Source organism: Triturus cristatus, unplaced genomic scaffold (assembly GCF_964204655.1).
Source record: "Triturus cristatus unplaced genomic scaffold, aTriCri1.1 SCAFFOLD_255, whole genome shotgun sequence".
In the NCBI taxonomy this organism is placed as follows: Eukaryota; Metazoa; Chordata; class Amphibia; order Caudata; family Salamandridae; genus Triturus; species Triturus cristatus.
This window is the reverse complement of record NW_028187355.1, coordinates 952765-973362: the sequence shown is the minus strand read 5'-3', so window position 1 is coordinate 973362 and position 20598 is coordinate 952765. Positions and strand designations below refer to the sequence as shown.

The 20598-nt window shown below is 49.0% G+C and overlaps 1 protein-coding gene across 1 annotated transcript in view; it reads right to left on the bottom strand.

The window, feature by feature from the left end:
• Window positions 1–20598, bottom strand: part of LOC146771209 (E3 ubiquitin-protein ligase TRIM11-like) — a 43228-nt gene that overhangs the window by 9671 nt on the left and 12959 nt on the right. Inside the window, exon 2 of the mRNA XM_085640292.1 lies at window positions 6533–6628. Within this exon, the coding sequence (XP_085496418.1) occupies window positions 6533–6628 (96 nt within the window). The remainder of the gene's footprint in view (window positions 1–6532; window positions 6629–20598) is intronic.

Genomic DNA, 20598 nt, shown 5'->3' with positions numbered 1-20598 from the left:
CCCAAGTGAGTCTATATGCTTTCCTTGTGCCAGGCACCCATGACTCCGATATGAGTCTACAAGCATCTGCCAAATGGCCTGGATCTGCCATTGTCTCCTGAAATCCTCCAGGGCATCAGCGTCAGATGTCCCTGCTCTACAAGAGGATGTGACTCTCCGTCTGTCTGGACCTGTAGTTATTTCCCTGAAAGTTTGAATTAAGATTGGTAAGCCTATGCTCATTTCTAGTAGAATTGAGAACCATGCCTGTGACCTCCAGAGCGGTGTTATCACTACTGAGACCTCCTTGCTTCTGCGAACGTGCAACAATAGCTTAGGTAGCAGTAGTAGGTCTTGGTAACATGACAAAAGGAGGGAAAGCATAAGGTGTTAGGCCCTGCCAATTCGGAAGGAAGGCATCCACCCTGAGGCCTAAGGGTTTGGCATACTGCTGAAAAACGTTGACAGTTGAGTGTTCAATCTGTCCGCAAAGAGGTCCACCCGAAGGGTCCCCATATCGAATGGCAACTGAGGAAAATTTCCATGTTCAACTTCCTATTGATAGAGTCTCTGAAATTCTGGGAGAACCAATCCGCAACACTGTTTCTCTATACTGGGATATGCTCCGCTGCTACTGACATGCCTGCCCTTGCTCAGAAAGTAACCCCAGAAGACCTTGGCTAAATCTGCAAGACCCTTGGAGTGAGGGCCCCCCATTTTGTTGACGTATCTGACCGCAGATACGTTGTCCATGCACAACATTACAGAACACTTCATTAAGTCTTTGGTGAAGCAGCGAATTGCAAATGAGCCGGCCAGTTATTCCAAGCAGTTGATGTGCAACTCCTTCTCCTGATCGGTCCAGCGTCCCCCTGCTGATGAGTCGTCACATCTTGCACCCCATCCCTCTAAACTCGCGTCTGATTCTATCACTATCTCCGGGTCTTACCCAAAAATGGCTCTGCCATTCCATGCTTCTTCATTCCTCAGCCACCAACGTAGTTCCTTCTTTGAATCCAGGTCCAGAGACAGCATTTGAGAATAAGATTGACATGTTCTTGATGCTTTGGCTTTGAGTCTTTGGAGTGCACAGTAGATTGTTCATCTTGTTGAGGACAGAAGGCCTAGGATCCTTGCTAGAGCCCACAAGGGAAATTTCTTTCTCCCTAAGAGATTCCTCAATTCTTGTGAAGTTTCCTTAACTTTTTCCCTGGCAATTTCAATTCTGCCCTTATTATGTTCATGACAAAACCCAAGAACTGCATTTCCTGGATTGGTACCATGCAAGATTTTTTCCTGTTTATGACAAAACCCAGGTGTTCTAGTAGGCTCATTGTAAGTTCTATGTGGCGTGAGACCACTTATGTGGACTGTGCCATTATCAGGATATTGTCTAAGTTAACTATTAGTCTCACCCCTCTCGCCCTTAGCCATCCCGCTATGGGACGAAGAGCCTTAGTGAAACACCAAGGGAATGAAGAAAGTCCGAAAGGGAGACTGCACAATTGCCATGGTCCACCCATTCAGGTGAATTGGAGAACCCTTTGGTGTGGAGTCCAAACTGGGATGGTCAGGTATGTATCCTTAAGATCTAACCGAGTTAGCCAATCCCCTTTCCTTAGCACATCTCTGAGGAGGTGCATCCCTTCCATTTTGAAATTGTGGTAGACAACCCATTCGTTCAACTCTTTTAGATGTATCACTGGTCTCATCCCTTTGTCCTTCTTCTTCACTAGAAAGATATTGCTGATAAAACCTGACTCCGTTACCTCTTTGGTCAATAAATCCTCTACTTCTTGTGCTACTAAAATAGAATTTTCTTGTGAGAATATCAGTTCTGGGGGAATTTTCCTTTGTAACGGTGTATCTGTAAATTCGATCTTGTATCCCTTTACTGTGTCTAGGACCAAAGGGTCCTGATTCACCAAGTTCAAGTTTCCACAAAATTGGGCTGGTCTGCCTTCCACCTTTATAGGGGTATCTGAAAGGTCTTTCATAGTTCTTACCTACTGAAAAGCCTCTTTGTCTCCGCTCACTTCTGAAGCCTCTACCATGAGGTATTTGTTTCTGTGGGTATAAATGACGAATGTGGAGCAAAGGTAGGGTCTTGAAGAGCTTTGGCCACGGCTAAGGAACCGACCCCCTGCTCTCCCGGCCCTGCCAAAAACCCTATCCTGGAAAACTTTCTTGATGGCTTTCTAGGACTTCTGAATTGAGTTAAATGCTCCGATGTACTTAGCTACGTCCCTAATAAAATTGTCCCCCAAAAAGTAGATCCTGGGAGGCAGCTACCCCTCCGCTAGTGGCCAGTTTGACCAATTTGAGATATATTTTTTGCAATATGCTTTTTCTTCTCTCATTTGAGAGTGCAGTATTTGCGTTCCCCAGGAGGCAGATGGCTCTTTGTGCCCATTAGCGCAATTCCTTGGGGTCAATGAGGGTGTCTTTAAGATGAGCCACTTCAGCCATCACAAACGTCTTTGTGAGTGGGTCAGTAATATCAAGTAGACAGTCTTGGCAGGACTTGAGGCCTTTATCGATACCTTTCCTAGGGCCTTTTCCTCCCTTGACGCTTAGAGCCACCACCTTTGCGTCTAACTCTGAGGTAGACCCAACTTTATCCGGGAGGGCGGGGCGTGGGCATTCGGATCTAAGACGGGACCTGACTTCTTTGGTATTTCCTTCCTAAGCCAAAAGGTGAGGTACTCGGCAAAATGCCGCGATGGAGCCAACTCTGGAGACAAGGGTTGTTTGAGCGGGTCAAACATACTCTCTCCGAATGGGTCAACAATGCCCATTTTTGACCTGGAGGCCTTTGATGACTCGTCAGCTGTACCCATATTCCTCACCTCTATCTCCTCAATATCCATATCAAAAACGAAGGAACAGGATAGGTTAATTTCATCCTCCAATGTTTCATCGCAAGTGATGGGAACAGGTACTTCTGGGCCTTTTTCTTGCCCATCTGCAGTGCCCGAGGCACCATCCTTGTCACCGCAAAATCGTGAAGTCATTTGTTTTGAGGGTTTGTGCTTTTTTTTACACCCTTTGGCAGGATTTCCCCTGCAGCCCCTTTCCTCTGGACCTTAATCACCCCATCTCCCCCTTCAGGGTGCCCTGGGACAGCAACTGGCCAACCCTTCTTGGAGACAACCTTCACTTTTTTATTAATTGTGTCATCCAGTGTCCCATTACCTTATCCAGTGCCTTATTTAGAAGTTCTTCCAGTCTATGCTCCATAGTATTCTCTGAAGGCTCAAGGGACATGGCAGAAGGTAAATATTATTTAAGATTACTGGGCTCAGTGTAAGGAAACAGCTGCTCTGGCAGTTCGTTGGACTGCGACTGCCAGAATTCAAGCAGTTTGCCCAATCAGTTCAAATGGCCACTGTAGTGTCTTTGCTCAGGGGTCCCAATCTCCTAAAATGGCACAGGCGTGTACAGAGTGTGGCTGACCATCTCTTAAGGGTCTTTCCTCTAATTGTGTGGTTCTTTCTTTATTGTTGTGCCCCAGACTATCTCTTTTTTTCTGTTGTTATTTATTAAACTGTGCGATGATTGTGCATCGCACCGCTGCCTTTATTTACATGGGCCAGCAGTCGCTGAGGGAAAAGGAGGGCTGCCGGCATCTTTGATAAGTAGACGGACTCTCTTCCGTGGCCACGTCTGTGAGATGACTCCACTGGACTGCAGGTGATGGGTAAGTCACCGCGTGCGCAGCGCGACGGCCTCAGTGGGAGGTGTCCTTCGCAACCCCCTTTTTTTTTTTCTTTCAAGAAGCTCCCGCTATTATGGCAGCGGGATGCGGGCTCACACTTTTCAAAGAAAGCTGGCCTGCAGCAACAAGTGGCATGGAGTCGGACTTTGAGAGAAAAGAGCAGTCCACAGCAAGGGCGTATTTCTTGGCCTTAAGGAGCCGAGGGAAACGCCGAAAAGTTGTGTTGGGTACGGAGGTAGTAGGACCTCCGACCCGACGCTGTAAGAGAGGGGAAGTTAAATATAAAAGAACAACCACCCTCCCTCCTAGGGTTAGGAAAAGACATTGGGAGACATGGGAAGTTACACAATAACCTGGTTGAGCGTGTTAGTACTAGGGTAGGAGATGGATATTATTCTTATTTTCTATAGAGGAGGGTGGTATATCTCAAGGTAAAATAACTCAATAAGGCACCGATTATGATATGCCCTGTAAAGCCTCCGACCTTTGGTCGGAGCCTTTAGGGCCGCATCGTAATGGGCCATTCGGTTTACTTTCCTAAATAAGATTAAATAAGATGTAGGCAGTCGGAAAGTTAACTGGATGGTCATTCCGGCTTGCTTCCGACGGGCTCTAAGAGCCCGTCTGCCATTCAGCAGTCGGCCTGTAATCTCAAGGGCCGGTCTGCCCGACATGGAAACCATGTCAAAAACATGTTTGGGGCCCCCAGCAGGGCCCCCTTTGGTGCACAGCCTCGAGTTGGAGTCCTAGGGGTGCCTATGGTGCCCCCCTGATGATCCCTGCACCTTGTGGCTGGCACATTGAGGTGCCTGCCACTGGGTGCAGGGATGAACCGTACCTCCAATTTTACTATGGGAGCATGCATTACGGCCGGTTTACAGCTGGAATGCATGCTTCCATAGTGGAATATAGGCATGCGACAGAACAGTGTTCCGTCGCATCCTAATGAGGCGGTCGGGACCGGCGACATCGAAATCAGCCCTCAGTATTAGTATTATAAAGGCTGTACTTATCGTGTGAGCAGAAGCAACAACGAAAGGGAGAACACTGCATGCAGGGGGACTTTATAGCCTATTAAAATGTTATTGAAGTTCTATATTCTTCAGTTGTTGCTGCCGTGAGCTGGCAATAAAGGAGATTTGCATGATGTTAGCCTCTGTGTCACGCCATAAAATTCAACTAAAGCAGTTTCAAAGCTTTAGAGGGTGGATCTGGTTCCTCTGTCTGCAAAATGAGTACAATAAAGTAGGACCCAATGCACCTTAGGAGAAACACTTCATGAAAACTGTGGGAGGATTTATCAGATACCATGAAAGGTTTATGCAATGACACCCTTGTTAAATGTATCTCTACAGACACCCCCTGTTGATTACTTTAATATCACGACCAATGGCAGTGTCAGAGTGGTGGTAAATGTGCACCACTGCTGAAGGGGCTTCAACGTTACAGGCCTGCCCCTTCTCCCATCCTGAGGCAGGGTTAAGTGCGCCAGTTATCCTGGGACATTCCCGTCAGCTGTGGCCTATCCCTGTAAGAAAGGTCTAATGAAGGCATAAAAACTGACGCGTCAAACTAAGGCCGATTAATAAGACTGTTGCAGGAAAACCTTGCAATGAGGATTGAGCAGAACAGAGAATGTCCAAGGTCAGAGGCTGAAGCTGAGCTCTGCCCATTTCATTCCTAGAATTAGAAATGCTTATGTCCTGAAGAAGGGAATGTAAATGTCCCGAAACGTGCTAAGATTAGAGGGCATTTGGTTTAGATGAACTATTCGTGGGTTAAAACTCATGTACACAATGTTGGAGCTTCCATTACTTCGGCGAACTCTGTTGGATGTTCTCTGATTTGATGTTGTATATACAATACCATAGCATGATTACATTGCTAAAACCTTTGTTTAGGAAGGGGCTTACACCAGGCTTGCTTTGTCTGTTGGATGTATAGATCACTACCGATCCACGCATACACACACCCAGAGGTACACACTCATATAAATGCACACATTAATGTGCAGACTCACACACAAACCTTGTACAAACTCACAGATGGATATCTTCAGTCCATGTAGGCACAGACTCACACATCCATACATATATACACTCACAAATCCATGCATATAAAATCTCACCGTTGTGTAACTCACCACTCATGCATATATCAGACCTTGCGATACGCAAACCCATAGAGAGGCATCCACATACGTAAGTACAAACCCACAGCCAATAAATACAGACTAAAGCATACACAACCCTCAACCACACATGCACATAGACACGCACATGTATTTGCATACTCTGTATCTCAAAACCTATAGATGCATATGCAGACACACACAGGCACTAATTCAGGCCCAAAACACAGACGGATATGGAGATGCTCACACATGCATGCACTCCCATAGATAACTCCAGGGCCATCCATACTTGAACACATACTTAGACATGTACACCCAAGTGTGAACATGCATGCACACACTTATGCACGCGCACACACACGCGCACACACACACACACTGCTACGTACTCGCAGCCAGATAATGCCACAACTTTGCACACATACTCTAACACACACCGTGTGAGTATGTAAGTACTACCTTAGGATCAGAAGAATAATTCTTGATTTTATGATTTTTTTAGGATGAGCCCGTGGCCGGTTTCAGCCGCAATATCCAAGTGCAGTGACTCCCGTCAGTATATTTATTTGGTGGGGACCATGACCCAGTTTGTAGGGTGACTCATCAGCCTCTGTGTTCTTGAACCCAAAGAGGTCACAAAAAGACATGGGCATGGACATATACAGACACACAGAGACACAGCACTCACTGCAGCCACTCACCCGCATGGTTTTATATTGTTCCTCTTCCTTGAATGTAGATTCCTGAATACTTTTTTCCTCTTTCTTCAGAAGACGCAGCCACTCTTGAAGTTTTACCTGCAGAGATGAAAGTGCAAGAAATAAGTGTAGATATATGGAGTGCAGTTTTTTTTTATTATTAACAAATTTTATTGACTTTGACGGTACATAGCCGTCGGTGCTCGAAGCATATATTTCGGATACAGCTTATATGAGATGGTACCAATTATATTCAAACAACAACATTGCCTGTGAACATACAGGCCCAATAACTAAACTTGGCACAGGTTACTACATGATTAACTATAAGCAAAATGTTCAGGGGTATATGTTTAGAAGACAGAGCGACTCATCTACCCTAAATATGGTCCAGTTTGATTTGATTGCCTGGTTTAGGGAGGGTCTAATGGTGGCAGGGGAGGCAGGTCTATGCCGCGGTCTGTTGCCCAACAAGACCATATTTTCCTATGTTTTTGTGGACAACCATGCGCCTGGTACACCACGATTTCAGCCTCCATGCATCTGTCCATGGCCTTTCTCCACCCACCCATTGATGGCGGGGAGGTACCCTTACACGTTTGGGCAATGCCCCTCTTGGCAAATGTGAGGCCCAACAATAGAAGATGTTGTTTATAGTGATTTTCCCCTATCCCCTCGGTGCTGTGAAGTAAGAAAAGCTTGGGATCGAATGGAAGACACCAGGACAGGACCAGACCCAGACAAGAAGATATTGAATGCCAAAATGGTTGCAGTGCCCCACAGCTCCAGACCATGTGTTGAAACGTCCCCTCTGATTCTCTGCATCTCAGACATGTGGGGGACTGTATAACGCCTATCCTCCAGAGGGTGGAGCGGGTGTAGTATGCTCGGTGGAGGTATTTAAATGGAATTAGGCGGTATTGTGCGGCTATAGTGGCACCTCGGGACTAGCTAGAGCCTCAGTCCAGTCATCGTCTGTAAGGTCGGGAATGTCTGCTTCCCACGCATCCCGGGTTTTGTGTAGTGTGGTTTGGGTATGAGTAGTCAGTGTCTGGTAGATTTTCCCAGATCTTATGCGTGCCAAGATCCCCCATTAGTAAACGTCTCTCTAGTGGGGTGAAATTCTGGTAGACCTCCCAGCGAGCAGATTAGGGGAGTCAGGGCGAGTCTCAGCTGCAGATATTTATAAAACTGTGTCCGGTGCAAGTGGTATTCTATTTGCAGTTGCTGAAAAGATTTGAGAGTGGGTCCCAGCAGAATGTCGTTCAGGGTAGAGATTCCAATGAGGTCCCATGCTCGGAAGCCTGGAAGCTCGGCGACAGCCACAGTACGTCGACTGCATGCAGGTTCGTAGCGCAACACAGGCGTCGCCCCCTCCACATAGGCAATTATTAAGGAGTGCATTAACCTGGGCGAATCACGTGCGTGGATTGATATTATGTGCCCAAGATATCGTGGGACAAGGCAAGATGAAGACCCCCAGATATTTGAAGCCCTCGGTTGTGTGGGATAACTGCGAAACCCAGGAGCCGCGCCCATGGGCTCCGCATACTAGAAATAACACTGGCTTTGCTGGATTAGCTCCAAGGCCGGAGGTCTCCCCAAACACCCAAAGTATCTGGAGAATCCGGGGGCGGGAAAATCCAGGATCGCTTAAAAAGAATAGTACGTCGTCTGCATATAGCGCAATTCTGTCAGACTGATCCTGTGACCTTTCATACCCACGAATTAATGGGTCCCGCCGCACCCATGTAGCTAAGGGCTCTGTGGCGAGTGCAAATAGCAATGGATACAGGGGGCAACCCTGCCTTGTACCCCGACGAATTGGGAAGGGTGCTGACCGAAAACCTGCTACCCGCACAGAGGCCGAGAGCTCTGTGAGTAATAATTATATGTAGGACAAAAAGCGTGGACCAAAGTTGAGAGAGTCTGAAATAAATAAGTCCAACTTAGGGACTCGAACGCCTTATCTATATCAGCCAAAAGAATGGCCGCAGGGCAGCCCAGCTCCGGGGCCTTCGCAATGGCATTGTGGACCCGTCTAATATGGTGCTGGGCAGACCGGTGCAGCATGAAGTAAGCCTGGTCTGGGTGGATCAGTTCTTGGACATATGTGCGGAGGCGGTCAGCAAGGATCTTACCCAACAGTTTGGGTTAAAAATTTAGGAGGAAGATGGGGCGGTAAGAAGATGGTTCTTCTGGGGGTGGCCTGGTTTAAGGAACTCCACTATCTCAGTACGGCGCCAATCAGGAAGTAAGATGTGCTGCTCCAGAGCCTCATGGAGTGCATCCAACAGATGTGGCCGAGCTGCGCCTTGGGTGGTCGTAGAAAGTTGTGGAAATATGGATTTTTCTGATCAGTTATGTCCCCTATCTTGGACCCCAACGGTTTCATGTATGAATCACAAGTACATGTATGTTCCCTCCAGTTCCAGTTATGAAGACGCAAACACATGTGCGTCCACCGTCAACATGTCCTCTGTCAGATCCGCCATGAATAGGCCGGATATTCCATTCCTAAGTATGAAAGGCTACCGGCTTTATATGGTTCACTTATGCCATTTTACAGTCCAGGCAAGTAGGCCCTGATTCTGTCATCAAACTCTTCTTGCCTTCTGCCTCTGAAAGCTCCAGTCTGAGCCTGCATCTGTGACCATGAACTTTGTCTCATTCTCTGCACGGCTCACGAAGCCTGACATCAGCCTATTCTCTGCCAAAAACTGTATTTCACCTTCGAAATTATCTGCTCCGTTCCCTGCCCAATGCATTCCTGTCTAGTAGTTTAAGTAAACATTCTTCCAGCTACCGAGCAAAGGGCCCGGCTTCTCTGTCTTTATGCAAGTAATTCATAGCCCTGTTACCATGGAATATTCCTACCCCCTCGCATTTAGTGTAGACACTTAGACGCTTGTACACGCACTCACAGTCAATATAGTCAGTATAGAATAAGGTTCTACTCCGAGAGACCTTTCTTTTGGATAACATAGTTCTTTAAACATAGGATGTTAGATATGATTTGGGATTAGGTTGACATAACCCCAGACTTTTGTCTCCACATGTAGAGCTAAATGTCAAGTCCCTTTCTCCCTCTAGTTGCACGTCTATCACACGTCATGCGACTGCGCACGCATCTCTGCCAAATATTTCTGCTGACATTGCAGGATTCTCCAGGTATCCACCCACACATGACAAATTACCCATTATCATCAAATGGACGCCCACCTTCACGCCTACTTACACGCCCACATGCTCTTATCTCATTCTCTCTTGCTCTTTTGCTTACGTACAATTGAGAAATGTATATATACTGTACTCTGTGAATAATGTTTTGAGAATATTGAGAATACTTTTGAGCCCCTTTCCAGATCCAATTTTGGTGATGGAAATATTCTCCCTTTGACTCGAGTTATTGGAATAAATCCCTTTATGAACCTGATACCACAGACTCAGCCTCTTGCTTTATGCATGATCTTATTTATATTTTAAAAGTCTGACAGCGTAATATTTTATTTACCACATAATGGCGCCCGAACAGTTTAATCTCTTTCCCCACACGCCGGAGATGAAGGTCCAGTTTTGCCCCTTCCACAGCCGTGATGGACTTCAAGCGCGCATGTCGCGGGTCTTCCCGCCAACTCCCTCAGGCCAACGAAGGGGACAGACTGCGACCAGGCATCCATACGAGGCGGTGAGGAACGCAGATTGTCCTACCCAGAGCCCACCTGCGAGAGAGCTGTGTCCGAGGTATACAGAGGCCCACCAAGTGTCCAGAGTGTCCGAAGTTTTCGAGTCGAGTCCAGTCCGGTTCAAGTTCAGTTCAGTTTCCGAGGCCTTCCGTTCCGAGCTACCCGGTGAGTACCATTGCCGGGGAGGCGTTCTGACGTGCACATAGGTTGTGCCGGTCAAGACGGATTTGGGTACACAAATCCGGTCTGCACTGTTTCAGCAGTGTATATGTACTGTTTAGCAGTATATCAAGTATTCCGAAGTATCTAGTTATTGTCGAGAATTATGCTTGGTGATTTAGTTTTGCAGACGATCATCATTGTTGTTCATTTAAATGTTAAATGTTTAATGTGTTAAAACGTCCTGCATATTGTGGTGTGAATGAATGTTCATTATCGTGTTTATTGTATTAAGTTTGTTCAAGATCAAGTATCAGATCAGTTCTCAATATGCCGCTCTTTTCGAAATTAAGACAGATCACAACTAGAAAAGGGGTACTCGAAGAAGCTGTTCCCATTCCACCTAGGGACACTCCAGGGTACTTTATGTATCATAAGCATGGCCTAGATGCCGTATTATTTCTTGATTTATGGGTGAACTACACCAAGGATTTACCAGAAAGTCAGAGGTGGCCCGCAGTTGGGACATGGGATGCAGATTGCATCATGAGAGTAGAAGAAGAATTATGGAAAAAGATAGCCAGACAGTAACAGAAAGACGCCATTGATTTATGGCGAAAAGAATCGTATAGACGTACGGAAAAAGCACGTAGGCAGGAAGAGAAGAGTAAGGAGAATTCAAAAAAAAAAGTTCGAGAAAATATGTTAGTTGAGGAAGGTATCCGAGTAAAAGCAGAACAAGTAGATGGACAACGAAACACTCTTATGAAAGAGTAATTTTTGAAAAATTTAGCTGGAAAAAAAAAAAAAAAAAAAAAAAAAAAAAAAAAAGAATTGTGGGTATTTCGAATTTGCAAATTGTTCAAGAATACAGGTTTGTGTTCTTGGTGGTCCAGTGAGCCAATGTGCTGGGTCAAGTCGGTGAGATTATGACCCCCTGAGTGCAAATTGTATGTAAAAATAATTTTTCAATTGAGCGAATTATTGCAGTTTTTATGGAATTGAGTAGTCTTTTTGTCTTTGACAGCTTCAGAGTGAGGAGAAGGTGGGGGCTGTGTAGAGCAGTATGTGATACAGAAATCGGAGACAGATTCTGACCTTGTAGCCAGTGTAGGTGGGGGCCGGTGAGAGGAGCAGAACAGAGGCACTGCTTAGAAAGCTTCTCTGACATCGCATCTGTGTAATGCCTGCAGCCGGAACAACAAAAAAAAAGTTGGCTGGCAGCCCAGGCTCAGGCCGCGCTGAGGGGCTATTTTTAGCTTCTCTGATAAGACAGGGCAGCTGAGAAATGTAAGTCGAGAAAGATTCCCTTGGTCTATTCTGTGCTAAAACAGTGCCCCGAGGAAATGTCTATGGAGAAGATTTGTTTTATTTTTTAGCAATTGTTATATTGCTTCTGGCCAGAAAGTAAAATGTTGCTCTTGCTTGGAATTTTAAGGGCTATGTGCCTATATAAAAACGATTTTCAAATTCAGACATTTTTGAATTGTGGCCACAAGCTGCCACCAGTTGCATTGGATAAATGATCCAGTGGTTAAAAGTATGTGAGGAGAGATGAGAGGTGCGTCTTCGTCTGGGACATTAGGGTACATTGTGTTGACGAAGATGCATAGCTCATTTTTATAAAAGTAAACAAACAGGTTCGTGTGTTCTTCGTTTTTGATTATTATTGCTGATTCTGTTTTTATAAAAGAAACCAAACAGGTTCGTGTGTTCTTCGTTTTTGATTATTCTTGCTGATTCTGTGTGTCAGACTTGACACGGTGATTTCAGATGGGGGTGTATAGGGCAGGTAAATCAATTATTGATTAAAAGCCTGACAAATTAAGCAGGCCAGAATGTTCGCATCTGAGCTGTAGGTACTGTAATTGCGCATCGCTGCTCATTTATATATGTTAGTGTAATTGTCTATGCTTTCTGTGCTTGGTATACTGATGGCTTGGCATATGTATTTTTTTTTTTTTTAAATTTTTATTGAACAATAATTCGATTACAAGCACGGGCCTACAACCACCAGGGCCGGCCGCTAAGTACAGAATGAAATATACATTTATCAAAGCTGCAGTCGGTTCCCGGGGGTCGGCCCCGTAGTGAGTCCGGATAGTTCTAGAGGCACAGGAGACTTAAATCCAACAAACACAGAAAACTAAAAGAAAAACAAAAGGCGAGGCATAAAGACAAACGGCGCAGGTCAGGCTTCCTCCGGGGAACTCCAGGTCAGACCATTAAGCAGCACATGAAAGGAAGGAGTACCGGGAGGCTGGGGACGGGGGGGGGGGGCCAAGGGAAATGAACGTCCATATGTAGTCATTACAAAAAGTGCCCGGAACCGTCAAGGGTCAGGGGGACATGGCGATATCGGTGTCCACCAGGGGGGGCGTACAGATACCCCCGCGATATGCATTCCATTGCCCCCAGATTCTGCCCCATGCCCCCGGCTTACCACGGGCAACATACACAGTCTTCTCCCTGAACATACACCAGTCCATATTCTCCTTCCATACTGACACGGCGGGCGGCCGCTGAGCACCCCAAAGCTGCGCTATATCTCTCTTGGCAATCATGTTCCCCAGGGCCGCCCACCGAGTCTGAGCCGCGCTATAATCATTGGGCTCCCACACATTCAGGACACAGCGACGCACCTCCGGCAGCAGCACAACCCCAGTGACCTGTCCCATAACCGTATGCACCCGGCGCCAGTAGTCCGCCACCTCGCGGCACTCCCACAGGATATGGAGAAAGGTGGCACTGAGCCCACAACCCCGCTTACAGAGCCCATCGTCGGAATATCCCATCGAGACCAAGCGAGGACCCGTCACATACACCCGGTGAAGAATCTTAAGCTGTACCAACCGGAGACGGGCTGGAATGGCGACCTCCTTGGGGGACGACAGTGCAGACTGCCAGTCCTCGTCGTCCAATTCCACCCCATCCCCCGTCCAAGCCTCCCGAAGGCGCACCAAGAGGTCAGCCCGATGATTAATCAGTTTCTTATAAATTAAAGAAATAGTACTGTCCGGGACATGTCCGTCAAGTATGCGGTCCTCGAGGGGCGAGGAAACCGGGATCTTGGTCCCCTCTCCAAAGACCGAGAGCAGGGCGTGTCGAACCTGGGCATAGCGGAAGAACTCCCTGTCCGTAAGCTCATATTCGGCCTGAAGAGCCGCAAAAGTCTTAACCGCGCCCTTTTGCCACAGGTCTCCCACTTTGCTGATACCAATCGTGTCCCACTGGTCAAACCCCTTCGTAGTCCAGAGGCTCCCCAGGCGATCGGAGGCAAACAAAGGAGTAGCACATGTCAGTCGCTCACCCCAGCCCGTGGCCGCAGTGGCGGCCCTCCAGGTCCGCACCGCAATCTTAGTAGGACCCGTAAGGGTCCGGCCAGCCGAGCGGGAGTACAGCGCCCTGTTATAGTCCCCGCCGGGAAGCAGGAACTTGTCCATCTCGTACGCCGGGTTCAGGCCAGGCGCATACGTGGCATGGTTGATGGCCGAAAGCTGCGCGGCCCAATAATACCTGCGAATGTCGGGAAGCGCGATGCCCCCGTCGTACCAGGGGAGAGTAAGCTTAGCAAGAGCAATACGCGCCCGCCCGTCCCACACCAGTCTCCTCTGCAGGCTCTCTACCTCCCGAAAGTAGGCCACTGGGATGACGTCGAAGGAATTCTGGAGTGCATAGAGGAACCTGGGAAGGGACATCATTTTGAACAGCGCGGCCCGACCCAGCGGGGACAGGGGCAGCCTGCACCACCGGGCCGTATCCTCTCGCAATCGCCGGAGCGGACGCAGGAGATTCTGCTCATAGCGAGCCACCGGGTCCAGCGAAACGTATATCCCCAGGTACTTAAAGCCGCTCAGAGATACCTGGATCGGAAGCCGAGGCGGTAGGAGTGGAGGACCACCGGAGATCGGATAGACGCAGGATTTAGACCAATTGATCGTGAGACCCGAGTTATTCCCAAAGGAAGTCAGAACGTCAAAGAGGACGTTGAGCGACTGCCGCGGTGAGGTGAGATATAGGAGAATATCGTCCGCATACAGCGAAACCCGATCTTCAAAGCCCGGGGCCCACCGGATCCCCCTAAGCGAGGGCTCCCAGCGGAGCCAAGCCGCGAGTGGCTCCAGGGCGAGAGCGAAGAGCAAAGGGGACAACGGGCATCCCTGCCTCGTGCCCCTGCCGAGGGCAAAGGGCCGAGAGACCCGCCCGTTCACCACCACCTGAGCCATGGGTCCCGTGTACAGAAGCTTCACCCAGCCAATAAATCCTTCCCCAAAGCCAAATTTAGCCAAGACAGCCCAGAGGAATGGCCATTCGATGGTATCAAAAGCCATCGTGGCATCCAAAGAAACCAGCATGGCCGGTTCAGAGAGGAGCTCCGCCCTGGCAAGGGCGCCATGAAGACGCCGCAAGTTAAGAGCGGTGTTACGATGCGGGATGAATCCGCATTGGTCCGGATGAATCAGATCGCACACGACGCTCAAAAGACGATTGGCAAGTACTTTCGCCAGGATCTTAGGCTCCGCATTTAGCAATGAAATAGGCCGGTAAGACGTACAGCGATCTCGCGGCTTGCCCTCCTTGGGGATAACGACTATCGTGGCCAAACGCTGATCGGCCGGGAGGGAACCCGCCGCCAGAGACTCACGGAACATGCGACTGAGGAAGGGCGCAAGCTTGTCGGGGCGCAATTTATATAGCTCAATAGGCAGACCGTTGGGACCCATAGCCTTGCCCGAGCGAAGGGAGCGGATCGCGGTCGCTATTTCATCCGCCGACAAGGGGGCGTCCAGCCGCTCACGGTCCTCAACGGACAGGCAGGGCAAGGCGATATCCCTCAGTAGAAGGCGAGAGTCGTCCTCATCCCTGTCAGTCACTGGGGAGTACACAGCCCGGAGGTGGTCGGCAAAACATTCCACAATCTCGTCAGGCTCCGTCACACACACACCATCCGCCGCACGCAACTCCGGGACCACACGATTCACTCTCTCCTTCCTGTCCAGCCACGCGATCAACTTTCCCGCCTTGTCCCCGGCATCGTACAGTCGACCCTGCTGCTCCCTATACATAGTTTTGGCCGCGTCAGTGACCAGGGACCTATATTCAAACTGTTTCAGGCTGAGGGCATGGAGCCCGTCCGGAGTAACATTCGCCTCCAAGGCCGACTCCAGCCCCAAGATGTCAGTCTCCAGCCTCACCACTGCCTCACTCTTGACCCTCTTAGCCACCACTATCTGGGAAAGGGCGTGTCCGCGGATCACGGTTTTAAAGGCTTCCCACAGGGACATTGCAGAAGACACCGACCCCTCGTTATCCAGGAAGTATTGGTCCATAGCCTTAACCAGGCTGTCACGAGTCGTAGGGTCTCGCAGGTACCATGGGTTAATGGGAGCGATCCGTCCTGCAGACCGCGGCCCGGTGTCAAAAAGAAGCCACAGCGGAGAATGGTCGGAGATACCCCGCGCCAAATGCCTGACCTCTCGAATCCGACCAGTCTACGCCGCGGGCATAAGGAAGTAGTCTAACCTAGAGAGACTCCCATGCGCCCCCGAGTGAAAGGTGAATTGACATTGGGTCGGATGCATTAATCTCCAACTATCCACCAGGCCGAAGGTCTCCAGCATCCCACCCAGCCATGCCTGGGCAGCGGGGAGGGTCCTCGGTGGGTGACGATCCAGTTCACCCGAAACCACAGAATTAAAGTCCCCGCCCATGAGCAGGAGGCTGTCCGGAAGGTCAAGCAGCATTCGACCCAAGTCAGTGAAGGTGGAGTTCTGGAGGCCCGGGGGGACGTAAACTGAAACCAGGGCAAGGGGCTGCCCCTCCCACCTCCCAATCAAACACACATAGCGCCCTCTGTCATCCGAGACTATCTTAGTGATCTCCACCGGAAGTGAGGTTCGCAGCAGAATGCCCACCCCCCTGGAACCAGTTGTGAAACCAGAATGGGCCACGAGGCGGTATCCCCCCCTGTTCATTGCATGACAAACATTGCCAACCAGATGCGTCTCCTGGAGAAACACCACATCAGGAGTCAAACGACGCAAATATTGCAGTACTACACCCCGCTTGATACGGTCCCCCAACCCATTGACGTTCCATGACATAAGCCTCAACCCGTCCCCCCCATCCCCCCCAATAGACCAAGGGTCCCCCAGCCTGCAGCACAGTTCCCAGATGTGGACAAAAATCAGTACCTCGCCCTGTAAACAAAAAACACACAGCAAAACAAACCCTCCTCCCCCCCACCCCCACCCCATGACCAACTCCCCCCACCCTGCACCCCTGCGGGCCAAAAAACCCCCCCAACTTGCAGTGTGCCTGTCGCCCCACTAACCCCATTCTACGGAAAGAACCCAGAGGAGGTAAGGGACCCGTCCCCGCCCGCCCCCCTCACTGGTCCTGGTAAAACACAATGTGCAAATGAAATAAGACCCGACTGTACAGTGCAAAAAGGCAAAATCAAGGACCAAAAGTCATTCTAAAGGGGACCCAACACCTGCGGTGCCCGCAGAGGGTCCGGGACGGTCACCTCCGTCCGGCAGAGAGTCCAGCCAGTCACTTGCAGCCACAGGAGAGTCAAAAAAGGCTGTCCGATCCCCGTGTTCCACTCGGAGTTTTGCAGGGTAGAGCATCGAATACTTTAGGCCCAGCTCACGGAGACGACGCTTCACCCCTTGGAATCCCATCCGTTGTTTCTGGACCAGTTGCGTGAAGTCCGGGTAAAAATTGATGGTCGAGTTCTCATGTCGAACCGGGCCGTGGGTCCGTGAGGCCTGCAGAATAGCGTCGCGGTCCCTGTAGTAGAACAGTTTGGCCACGATAGGCCTCGGAGGGGCCCCCGGCCGTGGCCGACCGCCCGGAACTCGATGGGCCCGCTCCACGGCAAAGAACTTACTTAGGCCAGCCGAGGACAACTGTTTCAGGATAAGTTCCTCGACCACGAGGTCAACCGGGCGGCCGTCAGAGGACTCCGGTACACCTATGACGCGGATGTTGTTGCGTCGGGCCCGTCCCTCGAAGTCCTCAAGCCGCCGGGCCATATGATCGTTAACCACCCTGATGTCTCCAAGCGCGGCCCGCAGATCCGACACCTCCGCACCGAGGGTGGATGTCCGTGCGTCGAGAGCCTGGACCCTCTCGTTAGTTTTGGAGAGGTCGGCCCGGATCAGGGTGACATCGATCGCGACAGTGTCAATCTTACGGGCCAGGGCCTCATATTGCGTCGCGATGGTTTCCCTGATGCCATCAATGGCGCCCATAATGTCCTGCAGGGATAGTTCCGTAGTGACGGTCGCGCCTCCCTCCGCAGTGTCCGAGGGGAGGCCAGCAGCGCCAGAGGGCCCCCTGCCCTGGGTGTAGCGGTCCATGTTATTGCTCTGGACCGCTCCCCCGCGGAGGGAAGCCTTGGTCTTGCGGCCCTCGGGACCCCCTTTGCCCCCCATGTGAACACGGTCACCCGAGGGGAACTCCAATCAAGAGGTGTAAGGGCACCAGCAAGAAAACCACAAACTGTCGGTATAGGGGGTCCGAGGCGATAGGCACTCTAGTGGCAGGTGAAAGAAAACCTCATGCAGAGGCCCAGGAAGCACCTCTCCACCCCGAGCGCACCTCCCTGCCGGTCTCCTGAAGTGCAAAACCGAAACCGAAAGTGGTGGATCGGCAGCTGGCACCGCGCTGAAGCCGCTGTTGTTCAATTGCAGCCCGGTCCCTCGGGTCTCCTTCACCCCGGTCACCTCCGTCGGGTGGGTCCCAAAAGTTCCGACGACGACAACTCAGGATTCCCAGGTCCGATTTGAATTTTGAAAAGAGATATACGCCCAGCTGGTCGTTATCTCCCAGATTCCATAAGCCACGTCAGGATATTCTCAGGATAAATTCCGAGGAGCAGAGAGGGTCCGGGGAGCCCTGTGCTCACGCGACCATCTTGGATGCGCGCTAGGCTCCTCCTCCGGCATATGTATTTTATATATGTTTTGTTTTTGTGTTGTATTGACCAGTCTGTTTAGCGTTTAATACCAAGTTCTCCTGTGCAAGTACAGAGATAGTCGTGACGACGGCGATCTTTGCACAGCGCTTGGCTGGAACTTGTTCACAATTACTAAATTTCACAGACGTGATATTACCTTTATCATGCTGTCAAAATAGCAGACAACACGTTATCAGTGTATGTCTAATTGGTGTTGGTGATGAATGAAATAAATGGAAAAATTATGCAAGACTAAAATATTTTTCACATGACTGCCTTTCTCTTATAGACAGGCAGCCTCGGTCATATGTTTCCAGATTGGACATTAAGGAACAATTATGATCTGTGCACTCGCATCTTAACTCTTGAAAGGCCTGTTTTAAATAAGGACTGCCACCACAGAGTGACAAATAAGGCTCGGTATTTAGGGTAATGAGAAAATATCTGACAGGATTTCCTTTTTAAAGTTTGCTTTAGTAAGCTCATTCTTGTAAGTGGTGGCCCCAAAAGTTGACTTGTTTTTAAATTAGGCTATTTATTGTATAGGTGGAAATTATTGCAAAATGACTGATTTCTTTAGCAGATAAATTATTAATTATCAACATTAACAACTGTTCTTGAACTTGGTTTTCCGAATATTTAGGTAATTTAGCATTCCTATTAGGGCCTCCTAGCATTAATATTGACTTCAGGTTGGTGTAGGTTCATGTAATAGGGACATTTGCATATGAGATGTCATTTGGCCAGCTTATGAGCTAACACAATGAGGTTTGTACATTAATTTGAAGGATTTCTCGCCGTTTCAAATACGCTGTGTATCTCCTATAATTTTGCTTACGCCCAGTAGCTACACACAGGGATTAATAGTGTTGACAAGACACAGGGTTTGATAGTGTTTGACAGCAGTGAAATCTGTTTCAGATTTCCTCCTGTCAAAAAGGGGGGGAAGGAGGAGAATATTGGCTTTCTGCTGGCCCCTGAGGAGGTTCGCTTCCCGCTAGCCCCTTAAGAAATTAAGCCCCTTAGAAATTAGCCCCCTTAGAAATTAAGCCAAGGAAATAGGTATGGTGTTTTCCCCTTTTTCTCATGTTTTATTGTGATCTTTCAGGGGAATTAGTCCAAGCCCCTAATACAGCTTCTACTAAAGTCCTCCCTTGGACACAAGAACACACTGTGGCATTTGAAGAATTAAAGAGAGCTTTATGTCAAGCACCAGTTTTAGCAAACCCTGATTACTACAAATCGTTTATGTTTTTTGTGACAGAGCGGGATGGAACAGCACTATCTGTCCTAACACAAGATCATGCAGGAAAACACGAGCCCTGTGCTTATTTTTCTAGTACATTAGACCCAGTAGCACAGGCTTTGCCTGCGTGCCTAAAATCAGTTGCAGCAACGGCCTTAGCCATAAGACAAAGTGACTTGATAGTGCTGGGCCACCCTCTGACAGTACAAGTACCACACGCAGTAGAGGTTCTCTTGAACCGGACACAAACACAACACCTGACTGTAGCTAGACTGACAGGCTATGAGCCAACGTTATTTCAACCACACATAGAGATCAGACGATGCAACATACTGAATCCTGCTACCCTTTTGCCCTCCAGTACAGAAAGCGTTTCACCACACGACTGTGTTGAAGTAATACATACCGTGACTAAACCAAGACAAGACTTGACAGACGTTGCACTCCCAGACCCCGACCTAACACTATAAGTTGACGGCTCATGCATGAGGACAGGGGCGGGAGAATTAGTGGCAGCATATGCAGTGACTACTGATACTGTAATAATAGAGACTAAAAGAATAGACATATTGTCAGCACAAGCAGCAGAGCTCATCGCCCTGACACAAGCGTGCATAAGAGCTAAGCACCTAAGAGTAAACATTTACACCGATTCTCTGGCGAGAAAGAGGTTTCTTGACCTCTCATGGGGCCAAGATACAGCATGGCCCCCATATTCAAGCCCTACTGGAAGCAATACATTTACCAACAGCCATAGCTATCCTAAAATGTAAAGCACATACTAGAGCCACAGATACCATTTCCCAAGGCAATGATCTGGCAGACCGAACTGCTAAACAGACAGCTCAGACCCCACTAGACATGACAAAGTTACAGGTTCAATAAGTGTCCAAAGCCATGACAGTTAGGGATCCTTCCAAGGATGTACAAGACATACAGACACATGCTACTGTAGACGAATTAAAGAAATGATCGGAACAAGGAGGGGTACTGACTGATCAGGGTTGGATGA